We start from the raw sequence: 24,626 nt of genomic DNA on the forward strand, positions 1-24,626 counted from the left end.
CTGTGTTACTGCTACTGTGTTACTGTGTTACTGCTACTGTGTTACTGCTACTGTGTTACTGTGTTACTGCTACTGTGTTACTGTGTTACTGCGTTACTGTGTTACTGTGTTACTGTGTTACTGCTACTGTGTTACTGCTACTGCGTTACTGCTACTGTGTTACTGTGTTACTGCTACTGTGTTACTGTGTTACTGCTACTGTGTTACTGTGTTAATGCTACTGTGTTACTGTGTTACTGCTACTGTGTTACTGTGTTACTGCTACTGTGTTACTGTATTACTGCTACTGTGTTACTGCTACTGTGTTACTGTGTTACTGCTACTGTGTTACTGCTACTGCGTTACTGCTACTGTGTTACTGTGTTACTGCTACTGTGTTACTGTGTTACTGCTACTGTGTTACTGTGTTAATGCTACTGTGTTACTGTGTTACTGCTACTGTGTTACTGTGTTACTGCTACTGTGTTACTGTGTACTGCTACTGTGTTACTGCTATTGTGTTACTGCTACTGTGTTACTGCTACTGTGTTACTGCTACTGTGTTACTGTTACTGTGTTACTGCTACTGTGTTACTGCTACTGTGTTACTGCTACTGTGTTAGTGTTACTGTGTTACTGCTACTGTGTTACTGCTACTGTGTTACTGCTACTGTGTTACTGTTACTGTGTTACTGCTACTGTGTTACTGCTACTGTGTTACTGTTACTGTGTTACTGCTACTGTGTTACTGCTACTGTGTTACTGCTACTGTGTTACTGTTACTGTGTTTCTGCTACTGTGTTACTGCTACTGTGTTACTGCTACTGTGTTACTGCTACTGTGTTACTGTGTTACTGCTACTGTGTTACTGTGTTACTGTTACTGTGTTACTGCTACTGTGTTACTGTGTTACTGCTACTGTGTTACTGTGTTACTTCTACTGTGTTACTGCTACTGTGTTACTGCTACTGTGTTACTGTGTTACTGCTACTGTGTTACTGCTACTGTGTTACTGCTACTGTGTTACTGTGTTACTGCTACTGTGTTACTGCTACTGTGTTACTGCTACTGTGTTACTTTGTTACTGCTACTGTGTTACTGTGTTACTGCTACTGTGTTACTGTGTTACTGTGTTACTGCTACTGTGTTACTGCTACTGTGCTACTGCTACTGTGTTACTGCTACTGTGTTACTGCTACTGTGTTACTGTTACTGCTACTATGTTACTGCTACTGTGTTACTGTGTTACTGTGTTACTGTGTTACTGTGCTACTGTGTTACTGCTACTGTGTTACTGCTATTGTGTTACTGTGTTACTGCTACTGTGTTACTGTTACTGTGTTACTGTTACTGTTTTACTGCTACTGTGTTAATGCTACTGTGTTACTTCTACTGTGTTGCTGTGTTACTGTATTGCTGCTACTGTGTTTTACTGTGTTACTACTACTGTGTTACTGTGTTACTGTGTTACTGTGTTACTGCTACTGTGTTACTGTTTTACTGCTACTGTGTTACTGTTACTGTGTTACTGTGTTACTGTTACTGTGTTACTGTGTTACTGCTACTGTGTTACTGCTACTGTGTTACTGCTACTGTGTTACTGCTACTGTGTTACTGTTTTACTGCTACTGTGTTGCTGCTACTGTGTTGCTGTTACTGTGTTACTGCTACTGTGTTACTGTTTTACTGCTACTGTGTTACTGCTACTGTGTTACTGCTACTGTGTTACTGCTACTGTGTTACTGCTACTGTGTTACTGTGTTACTGCTTCTGTGTTACTGTGTTACTGTGTTACTGCTACTCTGTTACTGTTTTACTGCTACTGTGTTACTGGTACTGTGTTACTGCTTCTGTGTTACTGCTACTGTGTTGCTGCTACTGTGTTGCTGTTACTGTGTTACTGCTACTGTGTTACTGTTTTACTGCTACTGTGTTACTGTTACTGTGTTACTGCTACTGTGTTACTGCTACTGTGTTACTGCTACTGTGTTACTGTGTTACTGCTTCTGTGTTACTGTGTTACTGTGTTACTGCTACTCTGTTACTGTTTTACTGCTACTGTGTTACTGCTACTGTGTTACTGTGTTACTGCTACTGTGTTACTGCTACTGCGTTACTGCTACTGTGTTACTGTGTTACTGCTACTTTGTTACTGTGTTACTGCTACTGTGTTACTGTGTTAATGCTACTGTGTTACTGTGTTACTGCTACTGTGTTACTGTGTTACTGCTACTGTGTTACTGTGTTACTGCTACTGTGTTACTGCTACTGTGTTACTGTGTTACTGCTACTGTGTTACTGCTACTGTGTTACTGCTATTGTGTTACTGCTACTGTGTTACTGCTACTGTGTTACTGCTACTGTGTTACTGTTACTGTGTTACTGCTACTGTGTTACTGCTACTGTGTTACTGCTACTGTGTTAGTGTTACTGTGTTACTGCTACTGTGTTACTGCTACTGTGTTACTGCTACTGTGTTACTGTTACTGTGTTACTGCTAATGTGTTACTGCTACTGTGTTACTGTTACTGTGTTACTGCTACTGTGTTACTGCTACTGTGTTACTGCTACTGTGTTACTGTTACTGTGTTTCTGCTACTGTGTTACTGCTACTGTGTTACTGCTACTGTGTTACTGCTACTGTGTTACTGTGTTACTGCTACTGTGTTACTGTGTTACTGCTACTGTGTTACTGCTACTGTGTTACTGTGTTACTGCTACTGTGTTACTGTGTTACTGCTACTGTGTTACTGCTACTGTGTTACTGCTACTGTGTTACTGTGTTACTGCTACTGTGTTACTGCTACTGTGTTACTGCTACTGTGTTACTGTGTTACTGCTACTGTGTTACTGCTACTGTGTTACTGCTACTGTGTTACTGTGTTACTGCTACTGTGTTACTGTGTTACTGCTACTGTGTTACTGTGTTACTGTGTTACTGCTACTGTGTTACTGCTACTGTGCTACTGCTACTGTGTTACTGCTACTGTGTTACTGCTACTGTGTTACTGTTACTGCTACTGTGTTACTGCTACTGTGTTACTGTGTTACTGTGTTACTGTGTTACTGTGCTACTGTGTTACTGCTATTGTGTTACTGCTACTGTGTTACTGTTTTACTGCTACTGTGTTACTGCTACTGTGTTACTGTTACTGTGTTGCTGTGTTACTGTATTGCTGCTACTGTGTTTTACTGTGTTACTACTACTGTGTTACTGTGTTACTGTGTTACTGCTACTGTGTTACTGTTTTACTGCTACTGTGTTACTGTTACTGTGTTACTGTGTTACTGTTACTGTGTTACTGTGTTACTGCTACTGTGTTACTGCTACTGTGTTACTGCTACTGTGTTACTGCTACTGTGTTACTGTTTTACTGCTACTGTGTTGCTGCTACTGTGTTGCTGTTACTGTGTTACTGCTACTGTGTTACTGTTTTACTGCTACTGTGTTACTGCTACTGTGTTACTGCTACTGTGTTACTGCTACTGTGTTACTGCTACTGTGTTACTGTGTTACTGCTTCTGTGTTACTGTGTTACTGTGTTACTGCTACTCTGTTACTGTTTTACTGCTACTGTGTTACTGGTACTGTGTTACTGCTTCTGTGTTACTGCTACTGCTACTGTGTTGCTGCTACTGTGTTGCTGTTACTGTGTTACAGCTACTGTGTTACTGTTTTACTGCTACTGTGTTACTGTTACTGTGTTACTGCTACTGTGTTACTGCTACTGTGTTACTGCTACTGTGTTACTGTGTTACTGCTTCTGTGTTACTGTGTTACTGTGTTACTGCTACTCTGTTACTGTTTTACTGCTACTGTGTTACTGCTACTGTGTTACTGTGTTACTGTGTTACTGCTACTGTGTTACTGTGTTACTGCTACTGTGTTACTGTTACTGTGTTACTGTTACTGTTTTACTGCTACTGTGTTATTGCTACTGTGTTACTGTTACTGTGTTACTGTGTTACTGTGTTGCTGCTACTGTGTTACTGTTTTACTGCTACTGTGTTACTGTTACTGTGTTACTGTGTTACTGTTACTGTGTTACTGTGTTACTGCCACTGTGTTACTGTTACTGTGTTACTGTTACTGTGTTACTGTGTTACTGCTACTGTGTTACTGCTACTGTGTTACTGTGTTACTGTTACTGTGTTACTGCTACTGTGTTACTGTTTTACTGCTACTGTGTTGCTGCTACTGTGTTGCTGTTACTGTGTTACTGCTACTGTGTTACTGTTTTACTGCTACTGTGTTACTGTTACTGTGTTACTGCTACTGTGTTACTGCTACTGTGTTACTGCTACTGTGTTACTGTGTTACTGCTACTGTGTTACTGTGTTACTGTGTTACTGTTACTGTGTTACTGCTACTGTGTTACTGTTTTACTGCTACTGTGTTACTGGTACTGTGTTACTGCTACTGTGTTACTGCTACTGCGTTACTGTGTTACTGTGTTACTGTGTAACTGCTACTGTGTTACTGTTTTACTGCTACTGTGTTTTACTGTGTTGACTCGATTTGTGTTCCTTCTGAGGTCTGACTGTGTGTTGACCGTGTGTTGACCGTGTGTTGACCGTGTGTTGACCGTGTCCTGACCGTGTCCTGACCGTGTGTTGACCGTGTGTTGACCGTGTCCTGACCGTGTCCTGACCGTGTGGTGACCGTGTCCTGACCGTGTCCTGACCGTGTGTTGACCGTGTGTTGACCGTGTGTTATTGTGTTCCTCCTCAGGTCAGAGAAACAGAGAGAAGACTGGAGAGAGTAACTGCTGTGTCATCCTGTAAATACCCACCTCCCTCCCTCTTTAATCATCCATCCTGGATCCAACCAACACACTGGATGTCCTGCAGTCTCTCTATCATGCTGACACACACACACACACACACACACGGTCTCCTATGTATAGAGAAGTTTCCCCCTCTATCACTTCTGTCCTTAAATCTTCCACTAGTTCATGGATGGATTAACTACTGTTTTATTACCCCACCAAGGTTCCAACCAATGACTGACTAACAAACAAACCAACCAACCAACCAACCAACCAACCAACCAACCAACCAACCACCTTGTTGTTGTTTGGCCATAATAACATGCTGTTGACTGTGTTTTGACAGTCAGTCCTTTCCTCCTTCTGTCAGATCGCTCATCCTTCCTGAACTAGGAGAAGCAAGACAGAATGTCCCTCCTCCATCTTCCCTTTTCTCCCTGAACGAGGGGACTAGGAACTAGGGGAAAGAAAGACAGAATGTCCCTACTCCATCTTCCCTTTTCTACCTGAACGAGGGGACTAGGAACTAGGGGAAAGAAAGACAGAATGTCCCTCCTCCATCTTCCCTTTTCTCCCTGAACGAGGGGACTGGGAACTAGGGGAAAGACAGACAGAATATCCCTCCCTCTCTTTTCTACGACCAAAGCGTAGGGTGTCGATCAAAAACGCCTCTTTTGAACCATTGGGTAAAATAATATGTTAATTGTGTAGATAATCCTCTAAGAAAACCAATACTCCAATACTCCATGTCTCTATCATGAGCCGTTTAAAGGTTATTGCACTTTTTTTACCATGGTAGGATGGTCAGAATTAGGGTGACTAAATCAACAGAGGCCAGAGAAACAAAAGGGGCCAAAAAAATCCTGAAAATGTCACAACATGGCGTCAGCTCGATGCTGTCTGAGAATGAAGGCTACCTGACAGACTCACTTTTCCCCTTGAACTCATCTTTTCTTTCCCATCTGCAGGACATAAAACAATATACAATTCAGATAGATATCTGTTTAGAGATATGACGTGTAGTATTTTCATATTTTAGTGTTAACGCTTTTCATATTCATTCTAAATTTCTCTTCTTAAAAAAAAAAAAAATGTTTTTTAGAAGATTTTTCACAAAACCAAACGAGTCTCTGAAATGTCAACGGAGCGTATACCAAGCTTTTTTTAAAATCTTTTTTGACATTTATTTCACGTCTAATTATTTTTTTTCTCGACCTGTAGAAACAACTTGGTAGACGACAACGACCACAACATTTTAATTCCTCAGAAGTTGTTACGAGAAACCTTACACCTCTATGTCGGCAGAGTGCTTATTTTCGGATGGATTAGGCTACGAAATCAGACTTAAAAAAATAAAATATATAATACATATATATATATATAATGAGCGATTCAGAACATGGATAATCATATTTGTCCTGGTAAAATGTATTTTATAACATAAGGAAGTGAATTTTTATTTCAAATGATCAAAAAGTGTGTTTGGACACTCTTCATAGTGTAGTTATCAGTCTTGAACTCTACGATAAGGTAAAGAAACCATTCTGGAATAAATAATTATTTTCTTCCAAATCTCCTTTCTCCCTCCTCTCTTCTTCAGCCATTTTTTTTTAACAACACTGAACGCATGTGCCCCCTTAACCTCTGACCCCACGCCATCCCCCCGCCCCCTTAACCTCTGACCCCACGCCATCCCCCCGCCCCCTTAACCTCTGACCCCACGCCATCCCCCCGCCCCCTTAACCTCTGACCCCACGCCATCCCCCCACCCCCTTAACCTCTGACTCCCCGCCATCCCCCCGCCCCCTTAACCTCTGACCCCCCGCCATCCCCCCGCCCCCTTAACCTCTGACCCCACGCCATCCCCCCGCCCCCTTAACCTCTGACCCCACGCCATCCCCCCGCCCCCTTAACCTCCGCCGCCCACCACATCGAAAACCTGTAAAAAGAAAATGTTATTCTATTTTATATTTTTCCAATGGGATTAATATAAAAAATATATATATAAAAAGAAGTTACCATATGTGTAGAATATATTTAATATGAATGTTATATTGAACAAGTTGAGGCCTATAGATCCAGTATGTTGATACAGTATCTTAGTGTCTGTGTGTACACCATGGGTTAGCTAGCTAGCTTTCTAGACAGTGGTTCAAACCGTTACCTTGGTGACAGGGTCTGCGTCCCGCCCCCCTCCCTCCGATTGGCTCCCGTTTTCCATATATAGTGCACTACTTTCAACCGTGGCCCGTAGAACCTGTGATAGGCTAGCGTCCTGTCCAGGGGGTGTACTTGTACATCAAGCTACCTCACGCTCCTGTCTTATGGGCTTTTCTAGCTCAGACAAGGCTACTTACTGACATAGGGACCGGGGTCCAAATTAGTGCACTATTTAGGGGAAATAAGGTGCCAATTTAGGACGCAGACAATGTATTGTATTTCAAGCAGCAGAACAGAACGATCCTCCTAATCATTGACGTACAGAATTATTGTAAACACGTTATACTTCTCATTTTATTTTCTGTTTTTATTTTCAAATGTTCATAGTTTAATATAATCCTTATTTTTATTTTGCATTTTTTTGCTTTCTTGCAGCACTAGGTCTTAAAGGATACGTCCCAAATTGTATCATATTTCCCTGCTTAGTGCACTACCCATATGGCTCTGGTCAAAAGTAGTGCACTTCGCAGGTGAATAGGATGCGATTTGGGACGTAGCCCAAAGAGTATAGTTTCTCAGCGATCAGAGTTTCAAGCTTGTACAGTGATAATATTAAAAATCATTTTTCAAACGGATTGTAAATAATAGTAATCTAGATGCTTCTTCTCTCTTGACCTTCTATACTTCACATGGAATACATACATCTGTCAAACAAATAAAGATGATTGAAAGTGCATCCGGTTTGATTGATTGATTGATTGATTGATTGATTGATTGATTTTAATGTATTTGATCGTTAAAAGTACAAGGTTTCTCCAGCCGGCGACAACGGTAAGAGAGGTTTAATAAGGGTCACCTCGAGAGACAAAAACACTAATCACACCGACATGCAATTTCTCAGATGTGTCACCAAGCTACCTGAATGGGTCACCAAGCTACCTGAAAACTAGAGCTATTCTCTGAAGACAGTTTTCAGGTAACCCATAGAACTGCAGCAGAGTATCTACAGGGAACAAAGTTAGTCGAGCTCCCTCTAGTATAGGGTACTGATGGGTGTCATTTATGCAACTCAAATAATAATAATAATAATAATATAATATATATTTAGGGCAATGCCGTGAAAGATGTTGTTGGTAATGCCCTTAACTTAGTCTGGGTGACCCTTGGTTCCACCTTGAGCCATTTACTACATTAATCAAAGTGAGAGGGTTCAAGATGATTACAGGGAGTGAGTTTCAGAATAATCCTGACAAATGTATTTTGAGAGGTCTGGAGCTCATTCTTCATACCTTAGTTGTGGGGGGGGGGGAACTCTGTACCAAGAGTCACATTGACACTACACAAAGGGTGTCGGTGTCCGTGTCGGTGTCGTTTGTCTATCCAGGAATCTAGACTTCCTAGCCAGAAACGTTCGTTTTTTTTTAGTTGACCTCGGGGAGAGCTGTTAAGTCCGTACTTTTTTAAGGCCTACCTCGCATCCCAGGTATCCCAGGTAGCTCAGCGTATCTTTGGCAGTAACCACTGTGTCTCCCACCTTGACATAAAAAAACGGGGATGTTCCAAGTTTGATCTTGGATCGAAACAGGATTGATCCGGTTTCTCCCAGGTGGCTTATTCATGTACTAACATTTAGAAGATCTGCACTTTTTCCAACCAAATGCATTGTGGGAAGAGGCACAGCATCATCGGCGTAGAGAAAAAGGAACAGGCTGCTTTCAAGTAATTGATGTACAACCGGAACAGGATGGGGTCCCATGTACGCTACCTTGTGGGATCCCATAGGTGATGGTTCTGGGTTTTGACAGAGGCCTGTCCACATCCACCCATTTGATTAGGGCCCGTGAGATACTATTTGACCCACCCCGGGATGGCTGAGTTGTTAAAACACAGGGCTTGTAGTTTGAACAGAAAGATGTATTACTTTACTGCAAAGGGGTCGACAACCCCTCTTCCTGGAGTGTCGCAGGTCCTGCGGGAGATTTTTGTTCCAACACGTCGCCACACCTGACCAATTGATCTAATCGATCAGTTCAGTTGCTTGACCTCAATTTAACACAGCTGGTCTTCTAGGTTTGATTAATCAACAAACAAAAAAACATGAAGTGGCTGCGGTGATCCAGGATCAGGGTTGCCTGGTTACCCCTTAATCTACCGTGTCGAAAGCCTTATGGAGATCTAGAATAGGCATTCCAGAACTCCCCCCCCCACCCCTCCCTCCACATCCACCTATTTCCTTATATGGTCAGTTAGGTGGAGTAGGTGTCAGTGGAGTGGATGACTTCTGTGATCATTACTCCTTACACAGAAAGTACATTGTGCCTTGTTACTTACACGCACACACACACACACACACACACACACAGCCCTCTGTTCTCCTGTAGTGCCACATGGGGAGCGGACAGACAGAGACACGGAGAGAAGGGATTGGTCCTTACAGTGACAGTACTACCACTCAGTACACCAATGTGAGTTTGTGCGGTTACATTACCCCAAGCCCAGCACAACGACAAAGGACTGTTTGTGATATTACACCATATTATGTATATTACACTGGCCTAATTTACTCTGTTTTAGAGCCCAAACTGGCCTAATTTACTCTGTTTTAGAGCCCAAACTGGCCGAATGTACTCTGTTTTAGAGCCCAAACTGGCCGAATGTACTCTGTTTTAGAGCCCAAACTGGCCGAATGTACTCTGTTTTAGAACCCAAACTGGCCGAATGTACTCTGTTTTAGAGCCCAAACTGGCCGAATGTACTCTGTTTTAGAGCCCAAACTGGCCTGATGTACTCCTGTTTTAGAGCCCAAACTGGCCTGATGTACTCTGTTTTAGAACCCAAACTGGCCTAATGTACTCCTGTTTTAGAGCCCAAACTGGCCTGATGTGCTCTGTTTTAGACATTGTAGAGGTTAAAGGTCAGCTAGTGACACGACCTTCAGTGAACATCACCCCATTGTGATGACCGTAATAATGTCATCATTGTGATGACCGTAATAATGTCATCATTGTGATGACCGTAATAATGTCAATGATGACCGTAATAATGTCATCATTGTGATGACCGTAATAATGTCATCATTGTGATGACCATAATAATGTCATCATTGTGATGACCGTAATAATCATTATGTAGCCGATGTAATCCAAGCCAGTGAACTATTGACTGGTATTTTGTCAACCTGACGTGCCCATTTCTAATTGTCCCTGAGGTGATAAAAATTGTTATATATTCTAATGTAATTGAATGTATGAAGCTAATATGGGACTTTCAGTCACGTGGGCCTTCTGAACCACTTTCCTATGGTAAAAGTTGTTTACATGTACTTAACGGGATAGTTCACCCAAATCCCTGTCAGCAGTCTATGGACAAGGTGTGACTGCAATCCATGCTTTTTTTCTTGTTTTCCTGGCACTGTTTCCAAATGCTAACGTTTTAGCATTTGTGGCACAAATCCAATGCAAGTCATGCTACCTGTGTTAGCACTTTTGGCACATCATGTCCAAATCATCTATAGTGGATTTAGTTTGTGTATACAGGTAAACTGGTGGGAACACTAAAAGTTAACGTTCTCTGTCCTCTTCTTTGTCCTCTTCTCTGTCCTCTTCTCTGTCCTCTTCTCTGTCCTCCTCTCTGTCCTCACCAGCAGCATTCACAGGAGTTGCACTGTAGAGGTAGCTCGTGGTATCTGGCGCCATCTTCTGGCTACAACATGGCATGACTCTGGTTAAGAATAAATAAAAGACCAGCAGAGGGCTTTTTAAATTAGTTTTGTATGGAGGTAGAGTGTAGCCTCCTCTGTTTATTATACATTATTCACACTGACAAACTGAAATGGTCCACACACACAGCGTGGTGAAGAAGGCGCAACAGCGCCTCTTAAAACTCAGGAGGCTGAAAAAATGTGGCTTAACACCTAAAACCCTCACAAATTTTTACAGATGCACAATTGAGAGCATCCTTTCGGGCTGTATTACCGCCTGGTACGGCAACTACACCGCCCACATCCGCAAAGCTCTCCGGAGGGTGGTGCGGTCTGCCCAACGGCATTACCAGGGGGCAAACCTTCCTCCCTCCCGGAGACCTACATCACCTGATGTCACAGGAATGCCATAAAGATTATCAAGGACATCAACCACCCGAGCCACTGCCTGTTCACCCCGCTATCATCCAGAAGGCGAGGTCAGTACAGGTGCATCAAAGCAGGGACCGAGAGACTGAAAAACAGCTTCTACCTCAAGGCCATCAGACTGTTAAACAGCCATCACTAGCACATCAGAGGCTGCTGCCTACAGACATAGATTATGAATCACTGGCCACTTTTAGAAATGGATCACTAGCCACTTTAATAATGTTTCCATATCTTGCATTACTCATCTCATATGTAGAAACTACACTCCACACTATTCTACGGTATCTTAGTCACTTTTAAATTGTGTTTACATATTACATCACCCATTTCATATGTATATATGGGGCGGCAGGGTAGTCTAGCGGTTAGAGTGTTGGACTAGTAACCGGAAGGTTGCAAGTTCAAATCCCCGAGCTGACAAGGTGAAAATCTGTATGAGGTTCCTAGGCCGTCATTGAAAATAAGAAGTTGTTCTTAATTAACTGACTTACTTAGATTTACATGTATTTTGGGGTATATGTTAGATATTACTGCGCTGTCGGAGCTAGAAGCACAAGCATTTCACTACATACGCAATAACATCTGCTAAACGTGTATGTGACCAATATTTATATATTTATTTGAGATTAAATATAGAAGTAGAGTGTAGATTCCCCTGTTATACATTATCCATACTGGTTAAGAGTCAATATGGAGGTAGAGTGTAGAGTGTAGATTCCCCTGCTATACATTATCCATACTGGTTAAGAGTCAATATGGAGGTAGAGTGTAGATTCCCCTGTTATACATTATCCATACTGGTTAAGAGTCAATATGGAGGTAGAGTGGAGATTCCCTGCTATACATTATCCATACTGGTTGAGAGTCAATATGGAGGTAGAGTGTAGAGTGTAGATTCCCCTGCTATACATTATCCTTACTGGTTAAGAGTCAATATGGAGGTAGAGTGTAGAGTGTAGATTCCCCTGCTATACATTATCCATACTGGTTAAGAGTCAATATGGAGGTAGAGTGTAGAGTGTAGATTCCCCTGTTATACATTATCCTTACTGGTTGAGAGTCAATATGGAGGTAGAGTGTAGAGTGTAGATTCCCCTGCTATACATTATCCATACTGGTTAAGAGTCAATATGGAGGTAGAGTGTGTCATCGTCAAACTTAATGATGGTGTTGGAGTCATGCCTGGCCGTGTATACATGAAGGGCACTTTTCTGCATTTGCTGTATGATCGATGAGAAACTCCATATTGCAAATGTACGCTCCCTTACTAGATGTCCGCGTTTGTAGAATTCGCCGATGGCGGCGGAGCTTGCACCGGGGCCAGATCTTCCGGGAAGTCATCGAACTGAGTCTTTCGGACATTCGGTTTCCGTTTTATTACATTTTCAAATTCTGGTCATTTTTCCGCTGTCCTGGTAAATTCCACCAGATAGCGAATGGAATCTTATTGCAAATGTACAAAACATCACCAATCACGACATGGCCATTTCTCCTAAACGGAAAAGACTTTGAAGACGAAACTTGGTGAGCATAGGTTTGGCATAATGGGCAGTTGGCCCAGAAACAAGATGGCGTCGAGTCCTCAACGCTTTTTGAGTTAACGCCATTTTTTCTGGGATTAAAAGTCAAAAACGAAAATAGAGCACTAATTTGACTGCTTCACATCAAAGTACATGAACCTACGGTGTCAGGAAAAAATTAACCAGCCATTTATCTATCGTAATTTAAGAGAAATCGTACAATGTACAATTGGTGATGCTCAAAACAATGTGTTTTTGTTCCAAAAAGTTACAGATCCAGATTGATTCTTGATTCCTGGAGCAACCGGAAGTGGTTAAATTCACACTAACGGTGTTTTGATATACCCAACCTGCAGTTTGTGAAAACACTGCATTCAACCCTGTGTAAATCAGTAAATTCTTAACGTCAAGAGTTTAAACTCAGGATTCTGTAAAAGCCTACCCCAATGAGGATATGTGTTTACTTTCAGCTTCCTGTGCCAACTGGAAGTGCCTTAAATTGGGGACATAGGAGCTGTTTCGAAGGGTTAAAAATGTCACATCTTTCCAAAACTTCATACGTGTGATTAGGCAACCCTCATGAACTGTAAATCAGTCATTTCTCCCAACAGATGTCAAAGAAAAAACTCTCTCTCACACACCACACACCACACACCACACACACACACACACACACACACACACACACACACACACACACACACACACACACACACACACACACACACACACACACACACACACACACACACACCAAGGATGGAGAGACATGGTGCGGGGCTTAAACTTGTTATGGCTGCAATCCCACTACCGGGATCGATATGATAATTACCAGTGAAAATAGAGGGCGCCAAATTCAAACCACAGACATCTCATAATTACAATTCCTAAAACATACATGTGTTTTGTATAATTTTAAAGTTAATCTTGTTGTTAATCCCACCAAAGTGTCCGATTTCAAATATGCTTTTCAGCAAAAGCACTACAAACGATTATGTTAGGTCTCCACCAAACCACAATAAACACAGCCATTTTCCAGCAAAATATAGCATTCACAAAAAGTGGAAATAGAGATAAAAGTAATCACTAACCTTGAATTATCTTCATCAGATGGCACTCATAGGACTTCGTGTTACACAATACATGTATGTTTTGTTTGATAACGTTCATATTTATATAAAAAAATCTGAGTTTACTTTGGCGCGTTAGAGAGTGGAGAGTCATTTAACAGACTCTGATCCAGAGAGACTTACAGTAGTGAGTCATTTAGCAGACTCTCTTATCCAGAGAGACTGACAGTAGGGAGTCATTTAGCAGACTCTCAGTGGCGTATTAGATTCACCAGTTCCAAAAACATCAAGTGTGTAACGGCTGATTTCTTCCTGTGAAGAGGATCGGACCAAGATGTGGCGTGGTAGGTGGTAAGTGTCCATGTTATAATAAGAAAAACTCAACATGAACACAAAATATAAAAACAATAAATGTGAACAAACCGAAACAGTCCCGTAAGTAGTAGTAAGAAGGATCAGAGGACCAATGCGCAGCGTGGTAAGTGTTCATTATATTTATTTATAGCCCAGAACACTAAATAATAAAACAACAAAGAGAACGAAATGAAACCAAAACAGTCCTGTACGGTGCATACATAAAACACAGAACAGAAACACCCACGAAACACAGGTGGAAAAAGGCTACCGAAGTATGATTCTCAATCAGAGACAACTAATGACACCTGCCTCTGATTGAGAACCATACCAGGCCAAACGCAAAATACAACATAGAAAAACACCCAAACTCACTGCCCACCCAAACTCACGCCCTGACCATACTAAAATAAAGACAAAACAAAGGAAATAAAGGTCAGAACGTGATAGTACCCTCCCCCCCAAAGGTGCGGGCTCCGGCCACAAAACCTGAACCTATAGGGGAGGGTCTGGGTAGGCATCTGTCCGCGGTGGTGGCTCTGGTGCGGGACGTGGACCCCACGTCAACATAGTTTTGGTGCGCCTCTTAGTCCGCCTCCGTGGCCGATCTTGGACTGGGGACCCGAGCCACGGGTACCGAATGAATGGTAGACTCCGGCAGTGCCGGAGTGAAGGGCGGCTCTGGCAGCTCCTGGCTGACTGACGGCTCTGGCAGTTCCTGGCTGACTGACGGCTCAGGACAGACTGGCGGCTCTATCCTCTGTTTATTATACATTATCCTCTGTTTATTATACATTATCCTCTGTTTATCATGCATTATCCTCTGTTTATCATACAGTATCATCGGTTCATTATACATTATCATCTGTTTATCATACATTATCATCTGTTTATTATACATTATCCTCTGTTTATTACTCATTATCCCCAGTTTATAACTCATTATCCTCTGTTTATCAGACATTATTATCTGTTTATCACACATTATCCTCTGTTTATTACACATTATCCTCTGTTTATTACTCATTATCCTCTGTTTACTATACATTATCCCTAGTTTATTATACATTACCCTCTGTTTATTATACATTATCCTCTGTTTATTATACATTATCCTCTGTTTATTACACATTATCCATACTGGTTGAGAGTTAATCAGACAGCACAATTAACTGGCTTTTAATTTTTTTTATTTACTGTTTGTTATGATACTATAAAATACAAATAAATGCTATTTTCAGAATGTCAAGTGCCATCTCTCCATCATATCCAGCAACGAGACCACTCAGTAGACGACACGTCATATTTTAAAGATGAAACAGACATATATTTTTATACAATGATACAGAACCACGTGTGTGTGTGAGTCTCGTCTAGTGATAACAGCTACAGTTTTGAGTTGTCTGTTATATTCATAACCTGTTATAACCCTGAAATAACATGTTATATCTCTGAATGAACAGATTATTACCCTGAAATAACACGTTATATCTCTGAATGAACAGGTTATTACGCTGAAATAACACGTTATATCTCTGAATGAACAGGTTATTACCCTGAAATAACATGTTATATCTCTGAATGAACAGGTTATTACCCTGAAATAACATGTTATATCTCTGAATGAACAGGTTATTACCCTGAAATAACACGTTATATCTCTGAATGAACAGGTTATAACCTAACCCCTCATCTATTGATGACAGGCAGAATGTTGTTCTTCCAGCCCTGTCCCCAGCACCCCAGGATGGCTATCCTACTTGTATTATAACCTGTTATAACCCTCAGTGTGTGGTATCTCATCTCGTGATAACAGCCACAGTGTTGGGTTTACGCGGTTCAGTCCGGCTATTCCCCCAACGCTGTCTCCATCGCCCCAGGATGGTTCTGATCTCCTTGGTCCTGAAACAGTAGATGAACGGGTTGGCCACCGGGGGGAACAGGCTGTAGAATAGAAGGACCACTTCAGAACAAGTTGACTTTGTCAAAACAAATATTTTTTCCTTTATACAACCCCCCTTGAGAAACACTAACACACCCCTGGAGCAGGTTTATTGTCCTTTTGATTCGAACGTAAATGGGTATTCTGCCCTTTTCCCCAACCCTAGAAACATGGCGCACCTCTCTAATCTGTGGTCTACCTACCTACAGATGAGGCTGAGGCCGACGCGGAGATCAGGGGTAATTGTCAGGTTGGGCATGTAGGGCGTGGAGTAGACTATGAAGCGGGGGATGTAGTAGATAAGAATGAGACATCCCTGAGTACCACAGGTAGAGAAGGTTTTCCGTCTGCCCTGGGATAGAGAGGAGAAAGTTGGAGAAAATCGCTCAGTGGGTTAGGGTTAGGACAGAGATATGCAGTGGGTTAGGGTTAGGACAGAGAGACCCGGTGGGTTAGGGCTAGGGCAGAGAGACCCGGTGGGTTAGGGTTAGGGCAGAGATATGCAGTGGGTTAGGGTTAGGACAGAGAGATATGGTGGTTTAGGGTTAGGGCAGAGAGATATAGTGGGTTAGGGTTAGGGCAGAGAGACCCGGTGGGTTAGGGTTAGGGCAGAGATATGCAGTGGGTTAGGGTCAGGGCAGAGAGACCCGGTGGGTTAGGTTTAGGGCAGAGAGACCCGGTGGGTTAGGGTTAGGGCAGAGAGACACAGTGGGTTAGGGGTTAGGACAGAGATATATAGTGGGTTAGGACAGAGAGATATGGTGGGTTAGGACAGAGAGATATGGTGGTTTAGGGTTAGGGCAGAGAGATATAGTGGGTAAGGACAGATATATTTAGTGGGTTAGGGTTAGGACAGAGAGATATAGTGGGTTAGGGTTAGGACAGGGAGATGTAGTGGGTTAGGATTAGGACAGAGAGATGTAGTGGGTTAGGACAGAGATATGTAGTGGGTTAGGACAGAGAGATGTAGTGGGTTAGGGTTAGGACAGAGAGATATAGTGGGTTAGGGTTAGGACAGAGAGATGTAGTGGGTTAGGACAGAGAGGTGTAGTGGGTTAGGACAGAGACATGTAGTGGGTTAGGGTTAGGACAGAGAGATGTAGTGGGTTAGGACAGAGAGATGTAGTGGGTTAGGACAGAGAGATATAGTGGGTTAGGGTTAGGACAGAGAGATGTAGGGGGTTAGGACAGAGAGATGTAGTGGGTTAGGGTTAGGACGGAGAGATGCAGTGGGTTATGGGTTAGGGTTAGCGGAATGGGCTAGGGTTAAGGGTAAGGTTTAGGACAGAGTAGTTGGAATTAGGGACACAGGCAGAGACCCCACCCCCCCTCCAACCCATACACATCCAGCCCCCACCTTCCACACACACTGTATCTGACCTGTGCGTTGGCCATGCGCATCACGGTGACGATGATGCTGATGTAGGAGAAGATGATAAGGGAGAGGGGGACGAGGAGGACAAACATGGCCAGCCCATAGGAGCTATTATTGATCGCCACCATGTTGGAACAGGACAGCCTAGTCAGTGCTATAGCATCACAGTAGGCATGGAGGATATGGTTGGGACCACAGAATGACACTTTCTGGGAGATAAAAACAAACAAAGTCATTGTCAATGTCAACCCGGCCCAGATCCCAAAGTGCACCGTAGGTTCTAAAGATCAGGTCAACGCAACGCCTTCTCTGGTCTCTACTCCTCCCGGTACGGTGTCTGAGACACCGAAGCCTCTCACCATTAGCTCTGACAAATTGAAAACCTTAGTCATTGGCGACTACATTACCTGCAGTATTAGACTTAAAACGAATCATCCAGCGATCATACACTGTTTACCGGGGGGCAGGGCTACCGACGTTAAGGCTAATCTGAAGATGGTGCTGGCTAAAGCTAAAACTGGCGAGTGTAGAGAGTATAGAGATATTGTTATCCACGTCGGCACCAACGATGTTAGGATTAAACAGTCAGAGTTCACCAAGCGCAACATAGCTTCTGCGTGTAAATCAGCTAGAAAGATGTGTCGGCATCGAGTAATTGTCTCTGGCCCCCTCCCAGTTAGGGGGAGTGATGAGCTCTACAGCAGAGTCTCACAACTCAATCGCTGGTTGAAAACTGTTTTCTGCCCCTCCCAAAATATAGAATCTGTAGATAATTGGCCTTCTCTTTGGGACTCACCCACAAACAGGACCAAGCCTGACCTGCTGAGGAGTGACGGACTCCATCCTAGCTGGAGGGGTGCTCTCATCTTATCTACGAACATAGACAGGGCTCTAACTCCCCTAGCTCCACAATGAGATAGGGTGCAGGCCAGGCAGCAGGCTGACTGAGACATGGCTTAAGCCTGATGAATTTACTGTGTTAAATGAGGCCTCGCCTCCTGGTTACACTAGTGACCGTATCCCCCGCGCATCGCGGAGGTGTTGCTAACATTCACGATAGCAAATTTCAATTGACAAAAAAAAAACTTCAATATTCACGTGAAAAAGTCCACAGACCCACTCCAAAAGGCTTTCGGAGCCATCATCGACTCAGTGGGTTTTGTCCAACATGTCTCCGGACCTACTCACTGTCACAGTCATACTCTGGACCTAGTTTTGTCCCATGGAATAAATGTTGTGGATCTTAATGTTTTTCCTCATAATCCTGGACTATCGGACCACCATTTTATTACGTTTGCAATTGCAACAAATAATCTGCTCAGACCCCAACCAAGGAACATCAAAAGTCGTGCTATAAATTCTCTGACAACCCAAAGATTCCTAGATGCCCTTCCAGACTCCCTCCACCTACCAAGGACGCCAGAGAACAACAATCAATTAACCACTTAACTGAGGAACTCAATTTAACCTTGCCCAATACCCTAGATGCAGTCGCACCCCTAAAAACAAAAAACATTTGTCATAAGAAACTAGATCCCTGGTATACAGAAAATAACCGTGCTCTGAAGCAAGGTTCCAGAAAATTGGACCGAAAATGGCGCTCCACCAAACTGGAAGTCTTCCGTCTAGCTTGGTGCAGTATCGAAGAGCCCTCACTGCTGCCTCATCATCCTATTTTTCCAACTTAATTGAGGAAAATAAGAACAATCCAAAATGTTTTTTTGGTACTGTCGCAAAGCTAACTAAAAAGCAGCATTCCCCAAGAGAGGATGGCTTTCACTTCAGCAGTGATAAATTGATGAACTTCTTTGAGGAAAAAGATGATGATCATTAGACAGCAAATTACGGACTCCTCTTTAAATCTGCGTATTTCTCCAAAGCTCAGTTGTCCTGAGTCTGCACAACACTGCCAGGACCTAGGACCAAGGGAGACTCTCAAGTGTTATAGTACTATATCTCTTGACACAATGATAAAAATAATCATGGCCTCTAAACCTTCAAGCTGCATACTGGACCCTATTCCAACTAAACTACTGAAAGCGCTGCTTCCTGTTCTTGGCCCTCCTATGTTGAACATAATAAACTGCTCTCTATCCACCGGATGTGTACCAAACTCACTAAAAGTGGCAGTAATAAAGCCTCTCTTGAAATAGCCAAACCTTGACCCAGAAAATATAAAAAACTATCGGCCTATATCAAATCTCCAATTCCTCTCAAAAAAAAGCTGTTGCTCAGCAACTCACTGCCTTCCTGAAGACAAACAATGTATACGAAATGTTTCAGTCTGGTTTTAGACCCCATCATAGCACTGAGACTGCACTTGTGATGGTGGTAAATGACCATTTAATGGTGTCAGACCGAGGCTCTGCATCTGTCCTCGTGCTCCAAGACCTTAGTGCTGCTTTTGATACCATCAATCACCACATTCGTTTGGAGAGATTGGATACCCAAATTGGTCTACATGGACAAGTTCTGGCCTGGTTTAGATCTTATCTGTCGGAAAGATATCAGTTTGTCTCTGTGAATGGTTTGTCCTCTGACAAATCAACTGTATATTTCAGTGTTCATCAAAGCTCCGTTTTAGGACCACTATTGTTTTCACCTCATAGTTTACTTCTTGGTGATGTCATTTGGAAACATAATGTTAACTTTCACTCCTATTCGGACGACACACAGTTGTACATTTCGATGAAACATGGTGAAGCCCCAAAATTGCCCTCCCTGGAAGCCTGTGTTTCAGACATAAGTTAGTGGATGGCAGCAAATGTAAAAGTTTTAAACTTGGACAAAACAGAGATGCTAGTTCTAGGTCCCAAGAAACAAAGAGAACTTCTGTTGAATCTGACAATTAATCTTGATGGTTGTACAGTCGTCTCAAATAAAACTGTGAAGGACCTCAGATTTACTCTGGACCCTGATCTCTCTTTTGACCAACATATCAAGACTGTTTCAAAGACAGCTTACTTCCATCTACGTAACACTGCAAAAAAAAGTATAAATACGTTTGATTGATTGATTGATTGATTGAATGAATGATTGATTGATTGATTGAATGGTTGATTGAACGATTGTTTGAATGATTGATTGAATGATTGTTTGAATGATTGATTGATTGATTGATTGAATGATTGATTGATTGATTGATTGAAGGAACAACTCCCTCCCCTGGGACGCTCGCATCAATGAGGCAGAGTCCATTCGGTGTTGTGATTCTGAACAATCAGAGATTCAGCAACAATAATTATAGGTCTGACTATGTCTGACAGAGCTCATAGGCCCATCCTCCCCTGGGACGCTCGCATCGATGAGGCAGAGTCCATTCGGTGTTGTGATTCTGAACAATCAGAGATTCAGCAACAATAATTCTAGGTTTTCTATTTTCTATTCTATGTTTTGAGATGTTTTGACTGATGTTACGTCCATGCTAATGTGGCTGAAATTCTCTAGCTAGCTATCCAACAAAACTGTAGCGATGTATTTGAGAGACAACAATTGTTAATTTATGTGAAATTCATTTGTAGACTAAATCTAGTTTCCCCAATAGTGGCACACATGCATAAAACAACCAAGCCATCAATATCATGACAGTACCCTGCTGAAGTCTATGGTGACGATGCCAGGTGCCACTTGGGCTGATATCCAGGAAAAGACTGTTAGACCACTCATTGTCCGGTTGGTCATCAACATAGGATATCTGGAGAGGAGAGAGCAGGGGACAGAGGGAGAGAGATAGGAGGTATGGGGGAGAGAAGAAGAGAGAGAGAGAGAGAGAGAGAGAGAGAGAGAGAGGGATGGGGAGAGGGGGAGAGGGGGAGAGAAGATGAGAGAGTGAGATGGGGAAGAGGAAGGTACGGGGGAGAGAAGAAGACGGGGAGAGAGAGGGATGGTGAGAGGGGGAGAGAAGATGAGAGTGAGATGGGGAGAGAAGAAGAGAGTGAGATGGGGAAGAGGAAGGTATGGGGGAGAGAAGAAGAGGGGGAGAGAGAGGGATGGTGAGAGGGGGAGAGAAGATGAGAGTGTGATGGGGAAGAGGAAGGTATGGGGGAGAGAAGAAGAGAGAAAGTGAGAGAGGGATGGGGAGAGGGGGAGAGAAGATGAGAGAGTGAGATGGGGAAGAGGAAGGTATGGGGGAGAGAAGAAGAGGGGGAGAGAGAGGGATGGTGAGATGGGGAGAGAAGAAGAGGGAAAGAAAGAGGGATGGGGGAGAGGACCAAAAAAATAATTAATTATCCCATTTCACTTGTATGTATTTTTCATCAATGACATCATAACTCATATTAATGAGATATTGTTGTTGTTACCTGATAGCCAGGTACCGGCCCATAGCCATGGTTATCATGATGAGAGGGTTAAGGTTAGGGGTAGGGGGATTAGGGGATACCTAGTCAGTTGTACAACTGAATGCAATCAACTGAAATGTGTCTTCTGCATTTAACCCTCTGAATCAGAGAGGTGTGGGGTGCTGCCTTAATATAGATCTATGTTACCTGAGAGGGTGACATATTGCCAGGTACCGGTCCTTAGCCATGGTCATCATAATGAGAGAGTTAGGTTTAGGGTTACATAGATCTATGTTACCTGAGAGGGTGACATATTGCCAGGTACCGGTCCATAGCCATGGTCAACATAATGAGAGAGTTGAGCGTTCCAAAATAGTGGATCATTTGTTCCTGGAACATACAGGTATGGAAGGAGATCCTCCCGTCGTTCCACCACCACCGAGCAATCAAATTGGGAAGGGCCACTGTGGCAAAACCTGGAGAGGTGGGAAGGGGAGAGGAGGGGGAAGGAGAGGTGGGAAGGGTGGAGGAGGGAAGAGGAGAGGTGGGAAGGGGAGAGGAGGGAGGAGGAGAGGTGGGAAGGGGAGAGGAGGGGGAAGGAGAGGTGGGAAGGGGAGATGTGGGGGAGGAGAGGTGGGAAGGGGAGAGGTGGGATGGGGAGAGGAGGGAGGAGGAGAGGTGGGAAATGGAGAGGAGGGGGAAGGAGAGGTGGGAAGGGGAGAGGTGGGATGGGGAGAGGAGGGAAGGAGTAGAGGCGGGATGGGGAGAGGAGGGGAGGAGTAGAGGCGGGATGGGGAGAGGAGGGGAGGAGTAGAGGCGGGATGGGGAGAGGAGGGGAGGAGTAGAGGCGGGATGGGGAGAGGAGGGGAGGAGTAGAGGCGGGATGGGGAGAGGAGGGGAGGAGTAGAGGCGGGATGGGGAGAGGAGGGGAGGAGTAGAGGCGGGATGGGGAGAGGAGGGAAGGAGTAGAGGCGGGATGGGGAGAGGAGGGGAGGAGTAGAGGCGGGATGGGGAGAGGAGGGGAGGAGTAGAGGCGGGATGGGCAGAGGAGGAGGGAGGGTGGAGGAGACCACATTAGACTATTGAGACACAGACAGGTAGGGAAGGAGATCTTCCCGTTGTTCCACCAGTATCGGATTATCAACGTGCAAACACCCCTCCTGTGGAAACACTCGGGACCTAGAGTTGTAGCCACTGACTCTAAGAGGGAAAATAGACACAGCGACCCTGTTAAAATTCTCATTACCTTCATTGGATGGAAGTAATCACCGATTAAAAATAACACATTTGTACATGACTGTGACGACAGAGAGGGACTCTCCACGTGATTAAAGGAGGCAGGTATTGGGACACATTTTAACAGCACACTCTTTCTCTCATGAGCTCGCCTCTCTCATTGATGTCTGTGCCCAGCGAGACACATTTAAACTCCCTCAGCAGTCACATTGGGGAAGGAAGGAGCAAGACAGAGTTCACATTTAAAAAGAACAGGCATTCTAACATGACTCCTATATCTGACAGAACCAGGCTGAGTATATAAACTAAATCTGACAGAACCAGGCTGAGTATCTTACCTATATCTGACAGAACCAGGCTGAGTATCTTACCTATATCTGACAGAACCAGGCTGAGTATCTTACCTATATCTGACAGAACCAGGCTGAGTATCTTACAGAACCAGGCTGAGTATAGAAACTAAATCTGACAGAGCCAGGCTGAGTATAGAAACTTAATCTGACAGAACCAGGCTGAGTATCTTACCTAAATCTGACAGAGCCAGGCTGAGTATCTTACCTATATCTGACAGAGCCAGGCTGAGCATGATGATGTACATGGGTTTCTGCAGGCTGTGCTCCAGGGCAAACAGCACAACCAGCAGGAAGTTCCCCACCACCGTGGTCACATAGACGCAGAAGAAGAACCAGGCCACCAACTGGAAGAAGGATGGATGGAGCCCCGGGAAGCCCACGATCACAAACTCTGACACACGTGTGTAGTTCTCATCTACCTCAAACATACTGTATTGGGGAAGGGATGGGGAGAGACAAAATCAGAGAGAAAACCTCTCATACATGAAGATAGATAGAGACACTAAAGCCGGTCCTGAAATGGTTAATTACTCATCTAGAATAGTTTCAGCTGCAGGAGAGAGAGGGAGAGAGAGAGAGAGGGAGAGAGAGAGAGAGAGAGAGAGAGAGAGAGAGAGAGAGAGAGACAGAGAGAGAGAGAGAGAGAGAGAGAGAGACAGAGAGAGAGAGAGAGAGAGAGAGACAGAGAGAGAGAGAGAGACAGAGAGAGAGAGAGAGAGAGAGAGAGAGAGAGAGAGAGAGAGACAGAGAGAGAGAGAGAGAGGGAGAGAGAGAGAGAGAGAGAGAGGGAAAGAGTGAGGGAGAGAGATGTTGAAGACCCTGTTTGATCTCTCTCCATCCTTACCTCCCATGCAACATACATGAAGTGACACAAATATAAAGAGCCAGTCTACATCTCTCCATCCTTACCTCCCTCCCAACCAGAGCCCCCAGAGGTGTGTGCCGTGTCCCGTTCTGTACCTCCCAGCCTTATACCCAGCATGCTCTTTTGACAGGACAGCCAACAGCCAATAAAAAACCTGCCCTCTGCTGATGTCACTGTTGTCACTCCACTCATGTCCCTCACAGATATCCCTGGCCATCCCTCTCTAGGGCTGGGCAAGTCTTCTCTATCTAAACAGATATGGTGTAATGTGAACACAGTTTTAATGTGAACATGGTGTAATGTGAACACGGTGTAATGTGAACACAGTGTAATGTGTAATGTGAACACAGTGTAATGTGAACACAGTGTAATGTGAAGATGGTGTAATGTGAACACAGTTTTAATGTGAACACGGTGTAATGTGAACACGGTGTAATGTGAACACGGTGTAATGTGAACATGGTGTAATGTGAACACAGGTTTTAATGTGAACACGGTGTAATGTGAACATGGTGTAATGTGAACTTGGTGTAATGTGAACATGGTGTAATGTGAACATGGTGTAATGTGAACACGGTGTAATGTGAACACGGT

The 24,626-nt window shown here is 43.6% G+C and overlaps 2 protein-coding genes across 4 annotated transcripts in view; one reads left to right on the forward strand and one right to left on the reverse strand.

Annotated features, from left to right (window-relative positions):
• Positions 1 to 5,604, forward strand: part of LOC139417924 (ubiquitin-like protein 3) — a 63,935-nt gene extending 58,331 nt beyond the window's left edge. For 2 of the 3 annotated variants that reach the window (XM_071166915.1, XM_071166917.1), the window contains 2 exons: positions 4,712 to 4,760; positions 5,119 to 5,604. In XM_071166915.1, coding sequence (XP_071023016.1) covers positions 4,712 to 4,760; positions 5,119 to 5,209 — 140 coding nt within the window. In that variant the 3' untranslated portion in view covers positions 5,210 to 5,604. Of the gene's footprint in view, positions 1 to 4,711; positions 5,019 to 5,118 lie in introns of those variants that run through there. The other variant, XM_071166916.1, reaches the window with a different exon arrangement.
• Positions 5,605 to 15,780: 10,176 nt separating this feature from the next.
• Positions 15,781 to 23,595, reverse strand: LOC139419800 (olfactory receptor 1E16-like). Its single transcript, XM_071169784.1, has 6 exons — positions 23,373 to 23,595; positions 21,877 to 22,054; positions 20,890 to 20,992; positions 17,304 to 17,507; positions 16,127 to 16,275; positions 15,781 to 15,925 (listed from the first exon to the last, which is right to left on the reverse strand). Exons 1-6 carry the CDS (start codon positions 23,593 to 23,595, stop codon positions 15,781 to 15,783), a joined length of 1,002 nt encoding a protein of 333 aa, XP_071025885.1.
• Between the last annotated feature and the right edge of the window lie 1,031 nt (positions 23,596 to 24,626).

This window comes from Oncorhynchus clarkii, chromosome 10 (genome assembly GCF_045791955.1).
Source record: "Oncorhynchus clarkii lewisi isolate Uvic-CL-2024 chromosome 10, UVic_Ocla_1.0, whole genome shotgun sequence".
NCBI classification, from domain to species: domain Eukaryota; kingdom Metazoa; phylum Chordata; class Actinopteri; order Salmoniformes; family Salmonidae; genus Oncorhynchus; species Oncorhynchus clarkii.

Bases quoted from the DNA above. Each gene is read 5' to 3' on its own strand.
- LOC139419800 (XM_071169784.1), bottom strand. From the start codon at position 23,595: ATGTTTGAGGTAGATGAGAACTACACACGTGTGTCAGAGTTTGTGATC. The intron at 16,276-17,303 runs GTCAGATACAGT...TCTCTATCCCAG, and splicing joins TGCGCATGGCCAACGCACAG to GGCAGACGGAAAACCTTCTC. The intron at 15,926-16,126 runs GTAGGTAGACCA...TCTATTCTACAG, and splicing joins GGCCTCAGCCTCATCTGTAG to CCTGTTCCCCCCGGTGGCCA.